Source organism: Anarhichas minor, unplaced genomic scaffold (genome assembly GCF_050575085.1).
Source record: "Anarhichas minor isolate MPS153535 unplaced genomic scaffold, ASM5057508v1 ptg000033l, whole genome shotgun sequence".
NCBI classification, from domain to species: Eukaryota; Metazoa; Chordata; class Actinopteri; order Perciformes; family Anarhichadidae; genus Anarhichas; species Anarhichas minor.
The window spans coordinates 15,460,595-15,482,423 of record NW_027466479.1 but is presented as its reverse complement, the minus strand read 5'-3'; the positions used below and the strand labels follow the sequence as shown (position 1 = coordinate 15,482,423).

At 43.5% G+C, this 21,829-nt stretch overlaps 1 protein-coding gene across 1 annotated transcript in view; it reads left to right on the top strand.

The window, feature by feature from the left end:
• The window catches only part of slc25a13 (solute carrier family 25 member 13), a 42,702-nt gene that overhangs the window by 17,001 nt on the left and 3,872 nt on the right, over positions 1 to 21,829 (top strand). The window contains exons 7-15 of the mRNA XM_076106037.1: positions 120 to 258; positions 4,866 to 4,959; positions 6,044 to 6,128; positions 7,967 to 8,051; positions 9,139 to 9,297; positions 11,221 to 11,273; positions 11,542 to 11,622; positions 16,140 to 16,280; positions 20,601 to 20,739. Of these exons, the coding sequence (XP_075962152.1) occupies positions 120 to 258; positions 4,866 to 4,959; positions 6,044 to 6,128; positions 7,967 to 8,051; positions 9,139 to 9,297; positions 11,221 to 11,273; positions 11,542 to 11,622; positions 16,140 to 16,280; positions 20,601 to 20,739 (976 nt within the window). The remainder of the gene's footprint in view (positions 1 to 119; positions 259 to 4,865; positions 4,960 to 6,043; positions 6,129 to 7,966; positions 8,052 to 9,138; positions 9,298 to 11,220; positions 11,274 to 11,541; positions 11,623 to 16,139; positions 16,281 to 20,600; positions 20,740 to 21,829) is intronic.

Below are 21,829 nucleotides of genomic sequence, written 5' to 3'. Positions count from 1 at the left end.
TAATCCTACTACCGAGATGCATTTATTCTGTTTTGAGTGTAGTGTGATGTGTGTTTGTGAAGCTGGGTTAGTGTAAGATTTTATTACATGATAAAATATGTGACTCCATCCTTGTCCAGGTTGCGGGTGGCACCACGTCTCACCAGGTGAGCTTTTCATACTTCAACGGCTTCAACTCGCTTCTCAACAACATGGAGCTGATGAGAAAGATCTACAGCACTGTGGCTGGCCACCGCCGAGATGTGGAAGTCACCAAAGGTACACAGTGCATACGCTTTTTGTGTTTTTCTTTTTCTCTCCCTAACAAAAATCAGATGCCCGTTCATGAGTATATATGAACTCACATGTAATGAGGTCCTCTAAGACAGACGGCATACAGGACACACACTCACAAATGTGAGCTTGCACTGTTTTTGTTCTCAGATGCACAAACTGTTACAGTCCTACACTTCAGGCAGTATCAAATGTGTTTTCCAGATAATGTATTTACGTCTGTGTGCGCTGAGGGTGGAAACTTGTTTTTGTTTGGTTTTCTTCCTTCCCGGTGGCATTTAAATGGGCACGCTGGATCTGACCCAGCACACGTACTGCATACCCACAAACCCTGATGGAGACTGTCTTGTCAATAAGACATCCTGGCACTTATCTGAGAACCACTCTTTTTTTTTTTTTTTGTCTTGGGTATGGTTTTGGTTGATAATGACATTTTCAACTATTCAAAAAAAAACAGACAAAAAAATGAGGAATTATTTGTTGAAAGTCATGTACTCACTTTTCAGGATGTAGTTCAGTGTGCACGCTAGATAGTTAAAACTATTTTATATGATTTCTCTTTACTCTCTCATTTAAATTACTGTAGAGCAAAGTTGTAAAGCTACAAGGTGTTGGAAATTTGGTATTATTATCTATTGATCCGACAGCCATTCTTTATTTTCTCTATTTCTCTCCGTCTTCCATGGTTAGTTTCTTTAAATCGTTATCTCTCTCACTTGCTTGCCCCCTTTGCTGTCTCTCATTCCTTTCCTCAGTACTTGGCAAGAAGCCCAGTTCGCTTTTTATGTCTCTCTCTACCTTTCTCTGTCGCTTTCTCTCTGACTCGCTCTCTCCTGCTCTGGTTGTCCATTCTGACCTCTCTCCCCGTGGCCTCAGGGCCACTAGTGTAGCCTTATGATGCTATCTGAAGCCTTATCAGGGGTGTGGACCATAGCCGACCCAAACCAAGAGCCCAAATGCTCCCAGGCTGTTCCCACCATGGGTACACCGAGGCTGGGCTTGGCTCGACCCGTGGTGGCCCGTAGCCAGCCAGACCTCCACAGCCACCACCCTCCGCTCCCCGAGTCATTAAGGCCTCCTCTGGGACTGCAAGTGCTCGGCTCCATGTACCGCTGGTTAGCCGACAAACAACATACTGTACGCACACCCGCATGTATCCGGTGTGTGTGTGTGTGTGTGTATTTTGTACCACCCTATTTCAAACATTTCTCACATACACACCAGCATTCAGATGCATTAACACAGCCAAGCATGCACACATGCGTAATAATCCTGATTGATTCCGTATGTGCAACAAGGCCACTGTTTGCCTTGGGGACGCCATTATCGTGCTTAACGCCTACACAACAGTGAGTGCACACACGTGTGTCAGCGTTTGTGTGCGTACGTGCACAAGAGACCTTTACAGAACACATCTTTTATTGAGCCAGCAGTGCACAGCAAATTATGACTGTGCATCTTCGTGAACAGGTTAAAATCAGACATAATACTTTAAATGCATCCGTACTCGATAGTGCCAGAACTGATGATATGTGAGCCAGTCCACTTCTGAAGGTCTTTTGACGCCTCACCAATGATTGTTCTTAAATAAAAATTGCAGTGATCAGATTTTTTTTTTTGCCTGTAAGGTTACTTGACCATGTCACAAAAAATATTTTTGTCTGTCCAAGCTGAAATATCTCAGTAAATATTGAATGGATTGCCATTAAATTGTGTACACACATTTGATGTCACTCGAGGATGAAGCCTACTGACTTTGGTGATGGCCTAACTGTTTGTCTAGCGCCACCAAGAGTTTGACATTTTGTGGTTTTGAGTCAAATGTCTAAACAACTGTTGTATAGAAATCTAGTGAAGCATTCATTTATCCCTCAGGATGAATTTTAAGAACTTGGGTGATCCCCTGACTTTTCATAAAGTGCCATTCTCAGATCTAAATGTAATTTCTATACTTTTGTTTATGACCAAATACCTGCAAAACTAGTTCTTAATTGACTAATCAGTCCCATCAGACTCAACTGTCCTTTGTGTTTAGAGCTAATTAGTTAATGTCTGCATGCTAGCATGCTAAACTTAGATGACGAACATGATAAACATTATATCTGCTAACATCAACGTCTTAGCATTGTCATTGTGAGAATGTTAGCATTCAGCACAAATCACAAAGTGATATATTATCATATTATAATACTCCATCAGGCACTCATTAACAACAAACAGCAATTGTCTTAACAAAGATGGTTTGGAGATGGGTTGGAGAGTTTAAATTGAACAACTCTGTGATATCAATCTTTTTAAGTGCTCTTAGGTTGTTAAGTGTCTGGAAATCTCAGCAGCGATGACCAAACTGATATTTTACATCACGTTTCTTTTTCTTCATCCTCCAGTTAGTTTGAAAATAGTAGGTTTGTAGAGCTGGGTGATGCTTCTTCTGCTGACTGCTGCGCAGGTTTATAGCTTACATATATACGATGTGGGAATCTGCTTATCATTTAGTACTCTGTGGGCAAGACCACTTCACAGAGAGGCAGGTAAATATAAGATGTGTATAGAGGTCAGTCAGGTATGTCTGTGTGTGTGTGAGTGAGAAAGAGAGCATGCCTCAGGGGTAAGCTGAGCTCTGGCGGGGTGAATGGCTCCAGTGTAGGACGACTTTGTCACAACCCCAGCCTGCTGCTCTTTGAATAAAGCAGGTCAAACAATGCTGACTCCTCCACTGTAAGCCAGCCTACAGTCAACCTGTTCTTTATTCCACCAACAACAGATCGGGTCTTAAGTTACGGCATACTAAAACTCCCTCAGAAGAACTCTTGAAGTCCGTAAACTCTCCATGGCCACAATTTCTTTTCAATTTTCTCATGATGAATTCAACATGCTTTGACGCTTCTCACTTGTAAGTTCCAACCAAGTCACATAGTGGTGTGAGTGGCGGAGCCTCAGGGAAAAATCCCCATAGAAAAGCAAAACATTTAAAACTGCTTCTAGCAATAGGCATGTCCAGGCCAACTTTATTAATATCATTTTCACCTTCCTTTATGCAGTCTCTGCAGCAAAGAACATAACAAAAAGCAACATTTTACTAAGGGGCATCATCCAGTGTTGAAGGACTTAAAGATAGCTACAGCACACACAACAACGTATGCAACTGGATTTCTTTTTTTCTCCTTTTAGCAGTGAATGCACACTCATTACACATATAATGTTGGTGCATTGTATGTAACATAATATCAATAGATGATACTGAGTCAATGATGCAGTATCATGAACGGTTCAATGGAATTATGAATCAGATAAGAATAAAAGAGATGTCACTCACAAGAAACTGCTCTTGTTTGTGATCACAGATTGTGGCTTTAAGTGATTCATTCATCTCAGTACTACATATTTTGACTTATTTTCATGTTGTAATGACAGGGTTTAATATATCACGCACTCATTAAAATATATCATGACAAAGTTAACATACCGACTGCAGATAGATATTAAAAGCAACATTTTTGTGTACAAATGTACTCTATTACTTTAAACCAAAGGGTATATACTGTGTGTGTGTATATATATATATATATATTAATTGATTCATTAAGTTCCTATGCCAAAAAAACACATCTCTTGATCCTAAAATAATCTGGAATTTTAAAATCACTGTTTATTGTGTCTTTATGAGAGGCAATACATATTGTCTACCCACCAAGGTTCCTCGTCACCTCTTCTGTTTGTAATTTTCAGAGACAGAATCCCCAAAGCAGCCAAGGAGTGGAGCGTGTTCAGTTTGGTGACATCTTTATTGCATCGCTCTTTGCTGACGACGTAGTTCTGTTTGCTCCATCAGGGCTTGACCCAGCATGCACTGGTGCAGTTTGGATCCAGCTGTGCAGCTGCAGAATTTTAGATCCGGAGCACGGCCAATTGCCTGCTTTGACTTAAGAAAGAATTGCTACCTCGACTTAAGGAGTTTGAGATATAAGCTTGCTAGCGAGGATATGTATAATGGAGCATGAGATGGACAGACAGATTGGTCTCCCGTTCACAGTGTTGCGGTTGTTGTACTCTTGTACTCCCGTGGTGACATGGAAACTAAGGCTCTTGAGTTACTTGTCAATCTACGCACCTGTACCAGTGGTCATGAGCTTTGATCTGATATCTGAGAGTTTAAATATTCAGAAGGAGCTCAGAGCTTGCGGCTCCTTCGCATTGAAAGGAGGCAGTTTAGGTTGCTCAGTGATCTGATCACGATGCTCCCTGAGTGCCTCGCTGTGGAGGTCCCCAGACCCAGAACACACCGGAGGAATAATATAAATCCCATCTGGCCTGGAAATACCTGGGGATCCCCCAGATCAAGGTAGAGGATGTGGCTGAGGAGAAAGTCCTCTTTGTTGTTGGAATATCTGCTGAGTTTGCTGCCGTTACGGCCTGAAACCAGATTGGCAGCGGAAAATGGATGAATTTGCAATTGAGAGATCTTTTTTTATTTTATTCCTATATTATTGTGTTTCCCCGTTATTTAATCAGTTTGCATTTCTGCAAATGTTGATCTGTATCTTAATTAAAGTGTGGTGCTATAGATACATAAATATCTGTCTTTATTGTAGAGGAGTTCATTGTGGCAGCTCAGAGGTTTGGTCAGGTGACACCCATGGAGGTCGACATCCTCTTTCAGCTGGCTGACCTGTCAGAGCCCCGTGGGTAAGACGGACACACACACACACACACACTAGCTTTGATTTAATGGCTTAATTTTGATAATATGACAGTGTTTTGTGTATAACTTGCTTTCCCTATTTAATCTTGTCAAGGGGTGGAGGATACAATCTCCATGGAAATAATTATTAGTAATGTGGATATGATGGCCAAGCTGGCATTCATTCTAGGTTTCACTGACAACAGGCAAATAAGTGCAGACAATTGTAGCTGTGTGTTAGCTGTACTGGAGGAACAGCATCCCTTTTTCCTCAGTTAGTCAGGGAGTTGTGGAGGGTAAGTCCATCCCACTCTTGCCCCCCACAGCGCACCTTAAGCCCCAGGGTCCATACCTCCGAGAGACGAGCCTTTTTTTTTTCACCTCAAACTTCTCTGCAAAGGATCAAAAGAATCAGCCATGACTACGTCAGTGCCAGAGAATCCTCTTTCAGTCCAAAAACCAATCCAAACACCCATTTCTCTTAAAAATGGGCAATTCCAGCCCCTATGATCCGTGGCACACAACAGCTGTATGAGTTTCACATTCCCCCCACTTCCTTTGCGTCTGCCTAGCGGCCCAACCAGTGCTCTCATAATTCCTAACCCCGGCCTGAGACACCACCTGATTATTATTTCTGGGCAATGGGATACTTTAATAGCCCTCTCCACTCCCCTTGATTGGAGATGCGAGAGATAATAGTCTCAATATTCCCTCAGCCTGGGAAATCTGTGACCGCCATAGAGATGCAATGGAAAGTGGAAAGACTCAGAAAGGCAGTAGTTTCACATCCAAAGGTTAAATATCTTTGTTATACTTGGTTGACGGGATAAAGGAGTGGGAGTTGTCAGTTCCAATAAATCGGTTGTCTTACTCAATCATGCCAGGCACAGGCTTGTATTTTTGAATGCCACGATATTTTCACATGGAACGATGGCAAAGTATCCGTAAACGTCAAGTAACTTCAGACTGACAGATCGTGCTTCCAAAGGTCATGGACTTGATGAAATATTATATTTCTCTGAGAGTTTTTACAATCGTTTAAAGTTACTTGAAACCTCTCACTCTCCCTCTGTTCTCTCTCCTCATCAGATGTGTTGGTTTAGTGGACATTGAGCAGATCGCTCCGCTGGAGGAAGGCGCCCTTCCCTACAACTTGGCTGAGGTCCAGAGACAGGTACAGAATATGAGGACTTGTTGATGTGTTTGGTTTCCTCTTCCACACTGGCAGCTCTTTTTTTCGCCTCAGTACATTCTCTAGGGCTTGATGTCAGAGGACTAAGATTTATAATTAAGGATAATGATATCTCCTGTTCGCAAGTAATTAATCCCCCATTGATTTGGGATTTTGGCATGAATTGCACAATTCATTCATTGAGACATTGTTTTAGAGTTACATGTAAGTTAAAAAAAAAAAAAAGAAAAGGGAAACACAGATCAAAACAAGTTTTGTCAGATATAAAGTGGAAAGTTTGCCCTCAAAACCTGCCAGTGTTCGTCATTCCTGCTCATTTTCAAAAGTTCCTACCAAGTTGTGTCAAAGTAACTTTCCATCACAGAATTAAACTTAAAGAGACTTTCTTGAGAGAAAACACCAACCTGACCTGGTTGAAAAACATACAGACCAAACTCACAAATCCAAGGAAATAAAGACAAGAGTTTGCAGCAGCTAACAAGAGCAATTTGTAATGAAGAAGAGGAAGAAGGACGTATGGACAGCCAAACAGATGAGCAGAGGACTGCTTTCTGTCTTTGGCTGTTTGGTCAGAGTTGTGTTGCCTGGTGGGTTCCAGCACTACAGAGAAGGCTTGGCCGGGCCATATTGGAGCAGGCGGGGGCCAAAGGGGAGAAAGCAAAGGGGCCCAGCACTACACAGACGCCAGTCCCACCACAATGAGCCACTTTAGGCCCTTGTGGTTTGGACTCAGGGGCTGGCCGCCAGCTAGCTGGAGCTCTCTCTCCCCTCATCTTTTGCTGTTTCTCTCCATTTCCTTTTTTGATCTACTTCTTTCTCCCTCTCTCTTATTTCTCTACATGTATGTCGGTTGGCCTTTTCTTTCTTCGTATCCTGGTTACTTGTTCCCTCCTTCTCCCTCAAACATCTTGACAGTTAGTATTGCAGAGTTGTACCAGCGCACAGGCGGATAGAGGATGGGAGAGGCGGAGAAGGTTGTGTATAAAGGAGACATTTGGGCAGGAAGGAAAACCTCTGGGGATGAATTGTAGAAGGGGGTGGGAGTTTACTCTGACAGGTGGACCTGTTCTAGAGACCCCCATCCCCCTCTCTCTCTCACACACACACACACACACACACATAATTACAACACTCCATCCCCCCCACTCTCCCCAGGGTCGAGAAGCCAGAGCTGGGCATACCAGACAAGGCAACAGGTACCTCAGGTGGAGAGAGGAGTGTGGCCAATGTTGCTGTGCGCCAAAAGCTGGCTACTAACACTCTTCTGCTATTTGCATGTCATGGTGATGATCACAAGCTTGTATTAAGATCATTACCTGCGGCCCTGTTTTTTTGTATTATTATTATACCACAGGTATATCTTAATCAAATACTCAACATCTTGACTGCATATTAAGACATTTTTGTACATTATGAGTATTTGTTTGTTTGTGCATTACCTTACCAATAACAACATTTACATAGTCTTTTATTTAAGTAGCTTCCCGCTCTCTTTCTTGTCCGCATAGTTTTATTAATTGACCGTTATACTATATACCAGTCTTCATCATGAAATTGGGACTTGCTGTCAAACACTAGACAGCAGGTGTGACAAATGATTGATTTAATAGCTGGTAATTAAGCTTGCAAGGTGGTGGAATCAGATGTGTGGCATGCAATGTTTTTTTTAAAGAAACCGTATTCAAGTGTATGCGGATCGGTGGAGAGAAATCAATGTCTGAAACAGTAGGTTGTCTAGTGTCATGTCTCACTGTTGTTAATTCATTGTCTTCCACTGCTGCACTAATGTCTTCATTGTCTCTTTCCCGCTGTGTGAGCAGCAGTTGGGCGGTGACGTCTCCCGCCCCGTCCTCGTCCAGGTGGCAGAGTCGGCCTACAGGTTCACCCTTGGCTCAGTGGCAGGGGGTAAGAGTCACGCCCCATTGGCTCTCTGCATACCTTCACCCCACCACCAACCCACCCGCCCACCTACCTGCTTGCGTCTCTACCTGCCCCCCCCCCCCCCGCCCTCTGCTGTCCTCATAAGAAAAGGGTGAGAGAGAGAGGACAATGGCCCCTCTATTGCCCTATCCCTTGCTAACAAGAGCAACGGTTGCTCCCCTGCTTAAAGAGAAGTGCTCCCTCTCTTTTTTTTCCTCTCTCTATCAATTTCCCGCTCTTTACCATCCCTCTGCCTCGTTCTGTCCTGTCTCTCGCCTCTCTGCGTGCCACGGGAAAACCCCCCTGTGTGGATTCTTTTGTACCTGTGTGTGTGATCAGTAGAGGGAGGTTGGGGGTGAAGGGTGGGGCCTCGGCCTTGTGTTTGTCTTCAGACTCCCCACTGTTTTTCTACTCCTCCTCCTCCCTTCCTTCATTCCTCCCTTCTCCTCCTCCTTCTATCCCAAGGGAGACAGCTTAATAAGGAGGTATGGTTCTGCCATCCCTTCTTCTCTCTCGCTCTCTCTCTAATTAAGTCTGTCGCCTTGGGTCGGTTCTTTTTGTTTGTGTCCGTCTGACGGGCCGAAGACACTGGGACTCAAAACACTTTGGCTTCTTTCTTAGCATTACCTCCACAGACTTCCCCTTCCTCCTCCGCCTTTTCCTTTTCTTCCTCTTAAAGGGTCAGCTCACACAAATTACAAAGACATATTTTCTCACCTATCTTCATTGGCGTTTAGCAAAGCTAACTAAAACATATTCGTAATCTACATCTTTCTTAATAGTTTCAAAAGAAAAGTAAGGCCAAAGTACATTTTTAACTACTACCTACTACCATGTCTGTAGCATTTTTCAACGTTTTTTCATTATTTTATTTTTTTATTGATGTCTTCACTTGTGCAAAACAAAGATGTAGGCACATGGGTGGGATGCAGTTGCTGGATAAGTTAAGGGTAAGACAATGGTGGCATGGTCATAACAGTAAATCACTTAAGTGAATATGGATATTTAAATAAACAAACCCTTATAACATGTAATCAGTATCTAAATATAACTTTTTTTGTATTATTTGTAGCCGTGGGTGCCACAGCAGTGTACCCCATTGACCTGGTGAAGACACGCATGCAAAACCAGAGGAGCAGTGGCTCCCTGGTGGGAGAGCTCATGTACAAGAACAGCTTTGATTGCTTCAAGAAGGTGGTGCGCTACGAGAGCGTTTTCGGCCTTTACAGAGGTCAGTATGCATGGAGACAAATTTAAACCTCACAAGTTTTAATGTGTAATGTCAAATATCTACATACTGTTAGTAGTTGCTGCAAACTGTGCAGTTGATACCGTCTTTGAGGACTGCATGCAGCATTTATCCTGCAATAATAGTGGAGCAGCTGCTGTAGCTTATACGTGCTGGAGTGTTTATTATACCATCACCATAATGCATCACTTGTACCTTCCAGATCTTTCTTCTCAGCATGTAGAAAACACTCTCAACAACAGTATTTCCAAGATCATGGTGGTTACCATGGTCATGTAAGAGAGCAATGTACCAAAGGTTTAATAAAAATCCAAGTATTTACAGACAGCTTTCAGGAAAAACAACTCACAGGGAGTCAAATCCGCAAAATGGGTTTTTGAAAAAAGAAAAAAAGGCTGAGATGTGAGAGAAGAAAGAAGAAGAAGAAGCAGCGAGTAGTCGGGACAATTAAAGTGAAGAGAAGGAAGAGGAGACGAGAGGAGAAGAAAAGTGTAGGGTGGACAGGACACTGTGTGAGTTCACCTCTCTGGTGACCTGTCTCCTTTGAAGTGATTCCGGCTGGCTGGGGACTTTAAGAGTAGGACAATGAACATCACACGCAAGGCCACATACCTTTAGACCTGTGTCACGATGTGGTGATGTCGCATGTCTGGACTTACACACTGGTACGGACGCAGACACAGACAATGAGCAGGTGCACAAGTATGCAGGCATGCACACACGGACAAGCAGGCGACTGCTTGGGCATTCAGGTACGCACATACCAGGGCATGACATCCCTAATGACTGTTAGGGATGTCTGTGTCGGTATTGTTGGGGTCGGATTCAAGATGGATTGAAAAACGGTCCCCTGGAACAGTGGCGGGGCCCTTTTTAAAATCCCATGATTCTGATTGACAGCACCGGCTCCCGAGAGGAAACTTGAATGCTTGAATTTCTGTGGGAAACACAAAGGCCATCAACAGTGGAATGGCTTCAGAGACGCAGAGACAGACAGGTCTGGCTCCAGATAGATGGCCAGACGGGTATCCTGACAGCCAAACTGTAGTTATGTAATATAAGTTGAAAGTGCCTTCACTGAAAACCTCGGGAAACATCTGCTGAGTGAAGAATGTGGAATCAGCAGTGCAGAATTGGCACAATTACTTATGTAGTATAATGCAGGGATCTCTCATAAACAAAACAGCACCAGAAAGACGGGAGCGTTTTTGCTCCGGTCTCTCTCGATGGTTTAGCCAAAAATACATTAGGTGTATTTTTCCCATGTCCTGTCATGTGTATGCATGTATGTTCTGTATTGAAGAAAGTATGTCGAAAGAATTCAGGTCCAGACATCAGGTCCTTTCGCCAACCTCCAAATTAAGTGTATGATTATGTGTGTGTGTGTGGCCTCTCTACACACAAACTACTGTAGATCATTAACTGTGTTTGTAACTTCGAGAGAGCGTGTGTGTGTGTCTGTGTGTGTGTGTGTGTGTGTGTGTGTGTGCTTCTGGCCTTGGGGCTGGGTAGGGGGCCAAGTTTTATTGTGCTCTGTTGTGATTATTTTGTTTATTTTTATCCTGCTCTGGGTTGTAATTGAGGTCTGCGTAAACTTTTGGTTGGTTTGTTTTATACTCTGCCCTTTTTTCTATTCTGGGAAGCAGTTTCTCTCTCTTCATCCTCTCTTTACCCCTTCTTCCCCTCTCTCTTGTTGCTACTCTGATGTCCCCACACTCCACATCAATAGATTTCATTAGCGTCTGGAGGATCTTGCCGGGTCAGACGCATGCATTGGGAAGCCACACATGTGGAGTGTGTGGAAGTGGTATATGTGAATGTATATGTATGAGTATGTGTGTGTGAGTGAGTAGGGGTACCACAGCCCTCTTTTTTTCTAATCATCTCGTCATTTTCTAATGATAGGTCTTGTACCACAGCTACTGGGTGTGGCGCCCGAGAAAGCCATAAAGCTCACAGTAAGTTACTGCATTAGAAAGCGCATAGAGACATGGATGCACATTCACAAAGAAGGACATCCATGATGTTCCTACATTGCTTCAATCTTCTTGATGGATTTTATATAATCAGATACTTACATGCGCATAACCTTGTTTATTCTGTTTCTACATTTTCAGGTCCTACATAAAACATTGTTCACAGTATATTGACTTTATACTCGCATCATGTTCTACCATAGCAGCTTCAGAAATCCTGTGCCTGACATTGAAACCTTTGTGTTTCCAGGTGAATGACTTTGTGCGAGGAAAGACCAGACAGAAAGATGGAAAAGTCCCGTTGGCAGCTGAGATCCTGGCCGGTGGATGTGTAAGTCTCAAGTCAACTGTTACTTACATTTTGTCATGAGAGCTTATCTGCTAGTAAAGTGAGGAACTAGGTCAGAGGTAAACAACCTGGACAGAATTCATGACCGATTGACTTTTGAGTTTTAATAATTCGGGGCTTTTTTTTTCATCCCATCAACTTTTGAGTTCAAATGTGAACTCTGAATCACTAAAGGCCAATTCATACTTACCGTGTCCATGTGTCCGCGAAGGTCTGCTTTGACCCGATGGGGACGTCTGTATTCCCACACCGATTGTACGCAAAGTAAGGCCGCCGACTTGGCATGCTCTCGTTTTGTTCCATACTCCAGTTGGCATCGTGTGCACCTTTCGCTGGTTTGCCAAGAAGAAGATGGATAAATGGATGCTTCTTTTGAAGATGAGATTGTGTTAGAATAAGCTGATTGCCCAAATACAGTGCGCCGAAATGCGCATTGTACAATCTCGTGTGTCCGGTACAAGTCCACAGCTGTCAGCGGAGCATGAAACGTATGTCCGAGGCTCAAAACAGCAGTGCTGGGAATTTGTCTTGTGCCTGATCACACTGAGCGGTCACACTCCTTCACCAAGGTAAAGGTTCCTCACTCAGAGTCTCTGAAAACCCAAATCTCTCCTACGAGTTCTATGAGAGTGTTGTCAGTATTATTATGGCCGCAGATATTCAGCAACAGTGTGCAAGTTCTTTGCTCAAATACAGTCAACATAACATATTTCAGTATTCACTTTCTTTTCCATTAAGGCCCAAACATTGCGCCTCTCTCTCCCTCTTCATCATCCTGGCTCTTCAAAGTGCACTGTGCTGAAATGATGCTGCTCAGTACACAGACAGTGTATGCAGTACTCAGGCAGCATGCATCTCTTACCATGTTTACCTGTTTTCTGAGTGCCGCCCCTCTGACAGTTGAGCGGACAGACATGGACCTGTTTGGAGGCCAAAAGTCGCTGTTTGTTGATGGAACGTTGAAAAGATCACACATGAAAGAGCAAATGCACATACTGTACATGCTCGCAGGAGTGTGTGCATGTATGACAAACAGAAGAGCATACAGGTGCACGAACACACACACACACACACACACACACACAAACACACACACACACACACACACACACACACACACTTCCAGGGAGGAGATGAAGATTGACAGCGGCTGCTACCTGAGACCCCTACCAGTCCTTTACCTGCTCCCCTCCCATCATAGGTTTTGATCACTGAGCTGTCACAGTCTACCCCCAACGCATGCATGAACACACACACACACACACACACGCAAACAGACTGTGAGTCCACCAAGGCCGGCAGCTTTAGCGAATGAAAGAAGGTCTTTCACTCAACCCTCTTTTGATGCTGTTCACTAAAGCAAAGTATTTCAGGATACACAAGTCATTATGGGTTTAGCTCCACTCAGGCACATTCAATTGACCTTATTTGTTCCAGGAATATGTTTCAGAAATGTTTTAGCACGGTACATTTGCTGTAAATTTTGTGGGTTTTTTTGTGAGTGATTTTTTTTTTTTTGGTGACGGAGACGAAAAGGAAAAAAGTATAGTAACCGCAGTAAAGCAAATATACTGCAGGAACGTTTTTTCAGCACTGTACTGGGTGTGAAAAGTAGTGGGTGCTTTTTATTTATACAACCCATATGGATTCAGAAGCAGAACTATAACAGATGCATAGGCAGAGGAGAGGATAAATGTAGAGGAGAGGAGTGTGGATGGATAGACTTTTCCTCTTTTCCTCTGTGAGCCGTCGTGACAGCTCCTTTCATCCTGGCTGAGGCCCCGGTGTTAGTGCTGGCAATGCACTCTGCCTGCCACTTTATCTTACACACACACACACACACACACAATCACACACACACACACACACACACACAGACATCGAACCCTCCTGAACCCTGTTTTAGTGAGGCTCCAGCCGCAGCACATGAAATCTGTTTATGTCGTTTGGTAGCTGTGAAAGTGTTGGTTTAGACCACAGTGTCAGCCTCAGGTCCACAGTCTATAAAGCAAAAGATGGAAAGACAGAAAGACAGAAAATACAGGAGAATAGCTTCCCGTTTCGTAAACTTATCTCGAAGCATTTTTATCTTCTCTAATGTGTTGTCACATCCTTTTCTCTGCACCCCTTGTCTTTCTTTGCTTTTCCTATTCCTCTGAAACATGCTCTTTTTCCTCTCCTCACCTCCTCCACTTGACCCCCCCCCCCCTCTCACCCTCCCTAAACCCGTGGCTCAGCACCATTAAGCTCCAGCGTGGGTTGCCAATTTCTAATGATTATTTGGTAAGAACAGCATGCTCCGTTGACTTGAGCTGGCTGGATGCTTATCTGGCAGTTACTGGTCTGCATTTTAGGACTTGAGTTGCACAAAATACTTACTGGGTCATTGCTGCGAGGGGGAGTAGGGTAAGAATGAGAGTCAAAATACAGTAATACGTTGTTCGTTGTGAATGTAGCACAGTCTGCATGGTTGGTTTAAGTCTTTGTAATGAGTTTCTTTTTCAGGCCCGATGTGAATTATTAAAACATTATCAGAGAATCTAATACACACCCAGACCTGCACAAGTGGCATAAAGCGTGTTAAGTACAAATGAATTGTTATTTATAGAGGACGGCTGATGTAGTGAGTGTTTGGCGTGTTTATTTGTGTTGAGGGGGGGTCCTCAAACTTTACTAAGCTCTTGGTGTTCTCTCTGCAGCACACACACACACACACACACATAGCCAGGAGCTGTGATGCGTGCATAAGGTGCTGACGTTCCAGGTTTCTAAGGATCACCTTGCCTTGTAATTACCTGGGAATCATCAGAGAGCCGCCAACGCTGTCACTCCATAATCACAACCCTCAACCTCTCTGCCTCAGCCTCGACCTTCCCTCTCTTCTCTTGTTTTGGCTACTCCTCTCTCTTGTTTCTGTCTCTCCATCTTTCTCTCTCTCATTAGCTCATTCTGTTTATTCGTCAGATCCTCTTGTTTCTATTTGTCTCCCTCTCTTGTCCTGGATGCTCAAAGTTATTTTCCACAGCTAACTGGGAACGCGATGATGAAGTGCGGCAAACGCTCTGCACCGTCACTCCTTTTATCTCGTGTTGTCCGGCCTAATTGTCACCTCAACAATGTTTACTCTCCTTGAGTAAACAACATCTCTATCTTCTTCATCTCCGGTCTCATTAGTATCCAATTGAAACAGCCAACACTGCTAAGGGCCGGAGCCAATAGCCTCTTGATGCTCACGCTATTAGCCAGCATGTAATCAACTCGGTTATTTCCATAAAACAAGTCATAAAGAGTTAGCTGTGAGATGTCGCAGCTTTAGAGCGGCAGCCCTCCCGCTATTCACAGCCTCTCGGGGCTGGAAGGGAAGCTGTCGCCCACTATTCTGTGGGTTATTTAAAAAGCGGCTGCAAACACCTTCAATGCGACTATTATGATCTCTGTCTCCCCTCTCTTCTTGTAGGCAATATATGGTAACACTTAAAACGGAGGGAAATTGAGCAAAAAAAAAGAAATGCCCATGTTATAGATTGGAGCTTGATGCCTTCCCGTAAGGCAAGAGGCGACGAGCACAATCCATCATTCATAACGAAGCGACTGAAGGCGGGGGAGAAAAGGAGAGAAACGACAACAAACAGACCAGGCCTATTTAGGACAGAAATGGCACCATGGCAACCGATTGCTATCTAATTGCGATGTGCCGCCCTTTTGCGTGTAGCTACAGTAACCACTGGCAACCGTAGCCGGAGGGAGACAATAATAGAGAAGATGAGAGAGATCGTTTGAGAGGAGGTCAAAGCACGTAAAAGGAGAGAGACAATACTGGAAAAGACGTTGAGAGAGAGAGAGAGAGAGAGAGAAACAAGTGAAGGAAAATGTAAGACAGAAGTCAGAAGATTCATACTGACGCTTCAAATGGTGTAAACATTTCTCAGTATCGAGAAGCATTCTGAAGGTGCCGTCATGTTCCCCCGACTAGACACAGTGAACCATTTGTCTCGCCACAGCTCTACCACAGCAGTTACCTCTCATACTTAAAAGCCCTGCCGACCTGAAAGGCAAAGAAACCGGTCTGAACCTGCCGCGGTATTGTTGCCCTCACAAGTACAGGTTTGGAGGATGGTGTGAAGTGAGAAGTCGGAGAGAAAAAGAGAAGTCAGGAGTCCCCGCAGGGTTTGTGTGATGAAGACAAACAGCTGACAGACTCCACTGCATCAGCTGGATTTCCCGGTACTCTCCTCCTCTCGACATGTTTGTTTTGCAGCTGGTTGCTGAGGTGGCACTGTTGTTGAGTTGCATCACTTGCAGTACAAGCGAGCGATTGTATTGAATTGATTTAGTTTTATTCAATCAGTGTGTTGTATTGAAATGAACACTTTGTCTTCAGTGGCTTTGAACAATGCACTCAAAATCTCATATTTAACACAGACAAAATGCATGTTGCAGGCAGTTTAAGTATCCGATCCATGTCTCTCTTTTTTCTTTTTGTATTTCTGTTCCTCCAGGCTGGTGGCTCCCAGGTGATCTTCACCAACCCTCTGGAGATTGTAAAGATCCGTCTGCAGGTGGCAGGAGAGATCACCACGGGGCCGAGGGTCAGCGCCCTGTCCGTCATCAGGGGCCTCGGCTTCTTTGGACTTTACAAGGTGACAAACAATGTTGGGGTCAGACGTGCATGTATAGTGCACACGTCTGAGCCACAAATCATTCTTCAAGTGCCTTTTTTTACACTTTTTATTGCAGTATTTAAATGTTTGTGGACTGTTTATATGTGGTGCAATCTGCTTGCATCTTATGAGAGAATACAGACTTTTCTGCATGCAAATGTAATGTAACTCTAGTGTTTACACAATACAGAAGAAATATATATGATGGGTGCATTATATGCACAAAATACAAGAAATTATGGTTTCAGTAGTTCATCTACTTCTTCTGATGTGTCAATTTTGAACTGTTCCGTTAAGAGATATCAAGGCTAAGACTGGTCTCTGCAGAAGCAACTAGTTTGCACAAGATAATGTGCAGAATGAAAAGCAGCATAATCCTACAAAGCAGCTAACTGGAAGGCTACAGAATACATACTGTAAATTGACACAATATTCTCAGACCTATCTGATGTTTTCAGCCAAGTTTTATTTTTTATTTTTTTTTGCTTATTAAGTCACTGTAGGCTCAAAGAGCGCAGTTCATGTCAATCTGTCCTGCTGGCAACAGCTCGGGCCAGTGTTTACTTCCTGTCATGTGAATGAGAGAATTCACAAACACTGAAGTAAAGTGGGACACATTTGGAACGTTTTCATTTACAACTGTGAAATCGTCTATATGTGATCATGTAGCTCATTAATTCATGTGCGTTGGTTAGTATCCACTTTGAAACAGTCAGTAGGCTGAAGAAATGGAGTAGACAAAACTTAAAAATGAAACTCACATTTATCTTTAATTCAGACAGTCAGCCGTGGAGGAAGCCTAAAGCCATGTTTTACATAACGCTGTTAGATTCGTTGCGACTAGATTAGATTATGTGCTCATTTTCATACATTTCCAGAACAGAAATCTGAACATTGGATAAATCCACGTTCAAAATTGTTGCATTTTGTTTACATATTAAAGTCAAAATTGTAAAATTCCGGGGCGATTTTTGGGGCGACCGTGGCGCATGTAGAGAGGGTCGTCCACTAACCTCAAGGTTGGTGGTTCGACCCTTGGCCGAGGTGTGGCGAAGTGTCCCTGAGCAAGACACTGAACCTCTATAACTGCTCCCCGGGCGCTTCTCAGCAGCCCACTGCTCCCTATAGGGATGGGTTAAATGCAGAGAATACATTTCCCCACTGCGGAACTAATAAGGGATTTATTTATTTATCTAATTTTAACTTTTGGTTAATTTGGGACAACTCTACAGACGCAAATAGACAAAGTGTAGTGAAATAAACACCTATATGTGTGTTTCGGATGTGCTCTTTCCACTAGTCTGTGAGAAGACTCAGTAAAATAGCCCGATATCTTAAAGTTGATCAATGCATTGAAAAACTATGTTTTTTGCATGTAGTGTCTCGCCCTAATTAGACGTCCGCTATTCAGATTCTATTGTATTTTCATCAGCCTCACAATTTCACAGCAATCCATTATTTCTCATTACTGTTATGACTAAATAATATGCAATTTTTCTATTAACTATTGCACTATTATACATTATTTCACCCCACGTCATTTAAATCAACAGTTCCATGTGGTCTTCTGTTCAAGAACAAGAAAAGACACAAATTATGCTAAAAGCTGTATTTAACCTTAATTGCCATAATTGGTATTTTTCAATGGCTCGGGGCTAAAAATTGCAGTGCACTGTTTGACCATATTAGAGTTGTGTGATATTATGCACCCAACACATTGTAAAGCAAGCGGGAAAGATTATAACGTCATAAGGGGAAAATATAAAGATATCGTTGCGTTGGTGTGTTTTAAAGAGCATTTTCTGTATTTTATAATTATTATTATTTAAACTATAATGACTTCTAGCATCAGTCTCTTCACACCAGGTAGGTGGACAGCCACATAGTGTTCAGACTTGAGAGCTATAGGAATCAGAACAAGCTGTGGCTACCGCTAACACGATCAGCTTAACTGGCTTGACAAGGACATTAGCCCGCATGGTAAAACAGAGCATGTCTAATTAAATGACATAAATAAGTTCCAATGGAGCTCGGCAGGGGACGTTCTGCTTCAACTGTAAACACAATCAAGGGTGAAAATGTCAATCTCATACCTGTGGTTGTTTTAATTTGCAAGTAAAATGATGGCACTTGTGTTGTCAAATTCCAAGTTGTAAACTATTGAACATCTCGTCTTCTTTAGGCCGGACTTTACATTTGTAAGTCTGCTGATTATTTACTACACTGCATCTTATCACTCTGAGTCCGAAACCCATTCCCTACTCACTGTAGAGACATGATTATAGACTATATAGCGAGCTCATCAGCAAAATGAAAAAACACTTTCGTACACTACTTGGGTCATTTTCTCTGTCACCAGATGTGCCAGATCACCGTCGGGTGGTAGACCATCCGTGATATAAACCAACATGCTTTTTTGTGATAAAAACATGATTTAATACTGATCTTACTTCCTCAATATATAAACACAAAGTACTTTTCATGATGCATTGTGGGATAGTTTGAGTCCACTATGTAATTCTCTATACATTCAGACAGCACTATAAAATGGCAAACTAGTAGTGAGTGACTTCTCCCAGGTCCCAGAGTTTCCCAGGATTGTTTGTGTGGCTCTCTTTCTGTCTGCTGATGTGACCACCTGTCAGCTCAGACAACTTCCATGTAAACCCTTTGGCTCTTTTAATAAGGCTGTAACAGAGTGTGGAGCCTCCTCTAGTCTCTGTCTACCTGCCCCTTGTTCCTGTGTAAGTGTAGTTGTGCACTCGCGCCTTGTAATTTACGACTATCTAGAAAGTGTGTGTGTGCCTCCACATAGCTACTGTCTCCATTCAACTGTCTGCTCAATGCTGCGTTACCCATAAGAGTGTGTGTGTGTGTGTGTGTGTGTGTGTGTGTGTAAAGCTGTGCATGCTTGTGCACATACTTCATTGTGTTCATCTCCTGGTCCATGCATAGAGAGGGGACAAAGTGCATTGAGAAAGCAGTAGCGGTGTTGGCGGCGGTGGTGGTGGTGGTGGAGGGGAGGCGGAGAGGAGACGAGCTCCAGCCTGCAAACTCCAGACGGGCTGGCTCCGGAGGGGCTGCACCCAGGCACAGAGCTGCCTTTGTCAGGGTAATTATCCTGACGCTCACCCTCTGCTGGTGGAGCTACAGGCTGGTAGGGTGGCTAACGCACTAGCGCCACCATTCATCACTGGGGGAAAGTTGTCAGTGTAGGAATATCGAACCAGACGTTTCACGTTCATGGACCTATTGTATTTAAGTTGTTTTTGTGCGCAGGAGTGCATCAGAGGCATGTTGCTTGTTCTTGCTCAACTAAATAATTTCATTTAATCTTGGTTTAAAAAGATCCAATGCACACCATCTCAGCTGCCGGTAAACTGGTGCATTACCCTACACCAACACCATGACTCTGATATTAAGGCTTCTAGTCCCAGTCCCTGTGACGCTGCTCGTCTGTCCTGCCTCGATAGAATCTCCCAGCTTTCAGCAGCCGCTCGGCCCCCAGCCAGCCAACAGGACGGACAGGCAAACAAGAAGTGCCAAAGGAGAGAGAGGGAAAGAGATAGCCCAGGTATCTGCCAATTCTCTCTGTTTGTGAGTGTGTGTGTGTGTGTGTCTGTGCTTGTGTGAGTCTGTGTAGTGACCAAAGCATTATCCCATAGGAGTTAAATGAAGCCTGTCCAAAACAGGGAGACCCTGCCCAGCTCTTTAAATGTCTTCTGTTGACTGTAGTTGCTGTATCAAGAAGGTGGCAGCGAGCCAACAGGCTTTAAATACAGCGGGGAACTCAATAGGCTTGATGATATAGTGTTGTTTACAGTGGCAGACGAGGAGTCGTCTTCGTCAGCCAGTCTGTCTTCCTCTGCTTTTCCCCACTCTGTTTTTTTTTTTCTGTCTGCTTTGCTTTTGGATCTGCCTCCCTCACCTGCTGCTGAGGACACAGATCGTTTGCATATGGAGAGACATGATCTGTTTGGCATGTTGTGGTCGATATTTCTCTCTGCTATAAGAGTTCCAGGAGTCTTTTGTAAGTAGGTTCTTTGGTGGTAACATCAGATGATGCTTGAATATTTGGCTTTGGAAACAGACACTTGCATATTGTGGATAGAAAAAAAAACCAATCCATCTTTAGAGACCAGAGCCAGAAGTCACGGTTTGAATCCCCCGAGCCCCATCGCGCTTTCTCTGCTCTTCTTTCTGTTTATGCTTTTATTTGTTTTCCCTTTCTGAGAGTTTGACTCTAAACCCAACAATATTGCCTAAAACATGTTCTTTTCATTCTGACTCTTTCTCTAGGGTTCCAAGGCCTGTTTCCTGAGGGACATCCCCTTCTCAGCCATCTACTTTCCCTGCTACGCCCACCTCAAGGCTTACCTCAGTGAGGAGGACGGGAGGATAGGGCCAGCCAAGATGCTGTTTGCTGGAGCGCTGGCAGGTAAAATACTTTAGACTTCAACAGAAAGAAGTAGAGAAGTAGTTTCAAGTTTCGAGGCAAAGGTTAGTTTTAAGTTCCCAGATAACATTAAAAAACAACAGATTTTGCAAGAATTGTACACAAGAGTAAAAAGAAAATGTGTTAAATAGTTTTTCTATGTAAATAGTAAAAATGAATTAGTTTGTATTCTGAATTGGTAGTGTACTGATGAGACTGAATGTAGCCAATGGACCCCTATGGACCTTTAAGTAGGCCTTAAACAATATTAAGATAATTATAGCAGCTTTAAAGCTTTAATTTCATTAGGATCATCTCTGGTGAATCTTTTGAACTAGATCACCAACAGAAAAGGTCTCTACAATCTCAAACTCTGTAATTAAGCCTGTTAATGTCTGAATTACTGTATACAGCTCTGGACATTACTCTCGGTATGAATGGCTCTCATGCTGCCAGGTGCAATGATCAACCATCTCACGTTGCAAATTAAAAGTTTAGCCTTTATGAGTGCGCCGTAATTTGAAAAAACAGCGGTGTGTCCCGTGAAAAAAGATTTGACTATTCATAGTGAGTCAAAAAGCGTCGGCCGCTGAGGCAATGCATAGAGCACTGAAGTTTATCAAACTCTTTGGTCAGGTCCACTTTTGAACCAAGTGTGAGCGCAGGTCTCTCTCTCATCTCGCCTCCTCGGGCCTGCAGTAACAGTAGCAGAGCTGAGAGTTTGGAAGCGAGGCAGCCTCTGACCGCAGGCTCCATGGCGGTAGCTGCTAATTAGAGCGCTGCTCAATGATTGGGGACTGGGGTTTTGGAGCTCTGTAGAAGGGAAGTGCCTGAGATGCCTGCCAACCAGGCCGACGGGGAAGCTTTCCAATCCTAATATATTTGACGTGCACATTACACGCATGCATACACAGCAAACATGCAATATGCATGTTGAAGAGCGCATACAGTGCCGTCTGTAGGTTGGTCATAACAGTCAGCGAAGAGGCCAAGCAGACTTCACAACTTTATCCTCTGAATGAAAATACGATCCAAAGCAGAGTTTGACGATTGGATTTATCCCTGAAGTAAACACTAACAGCCGACCAGCACT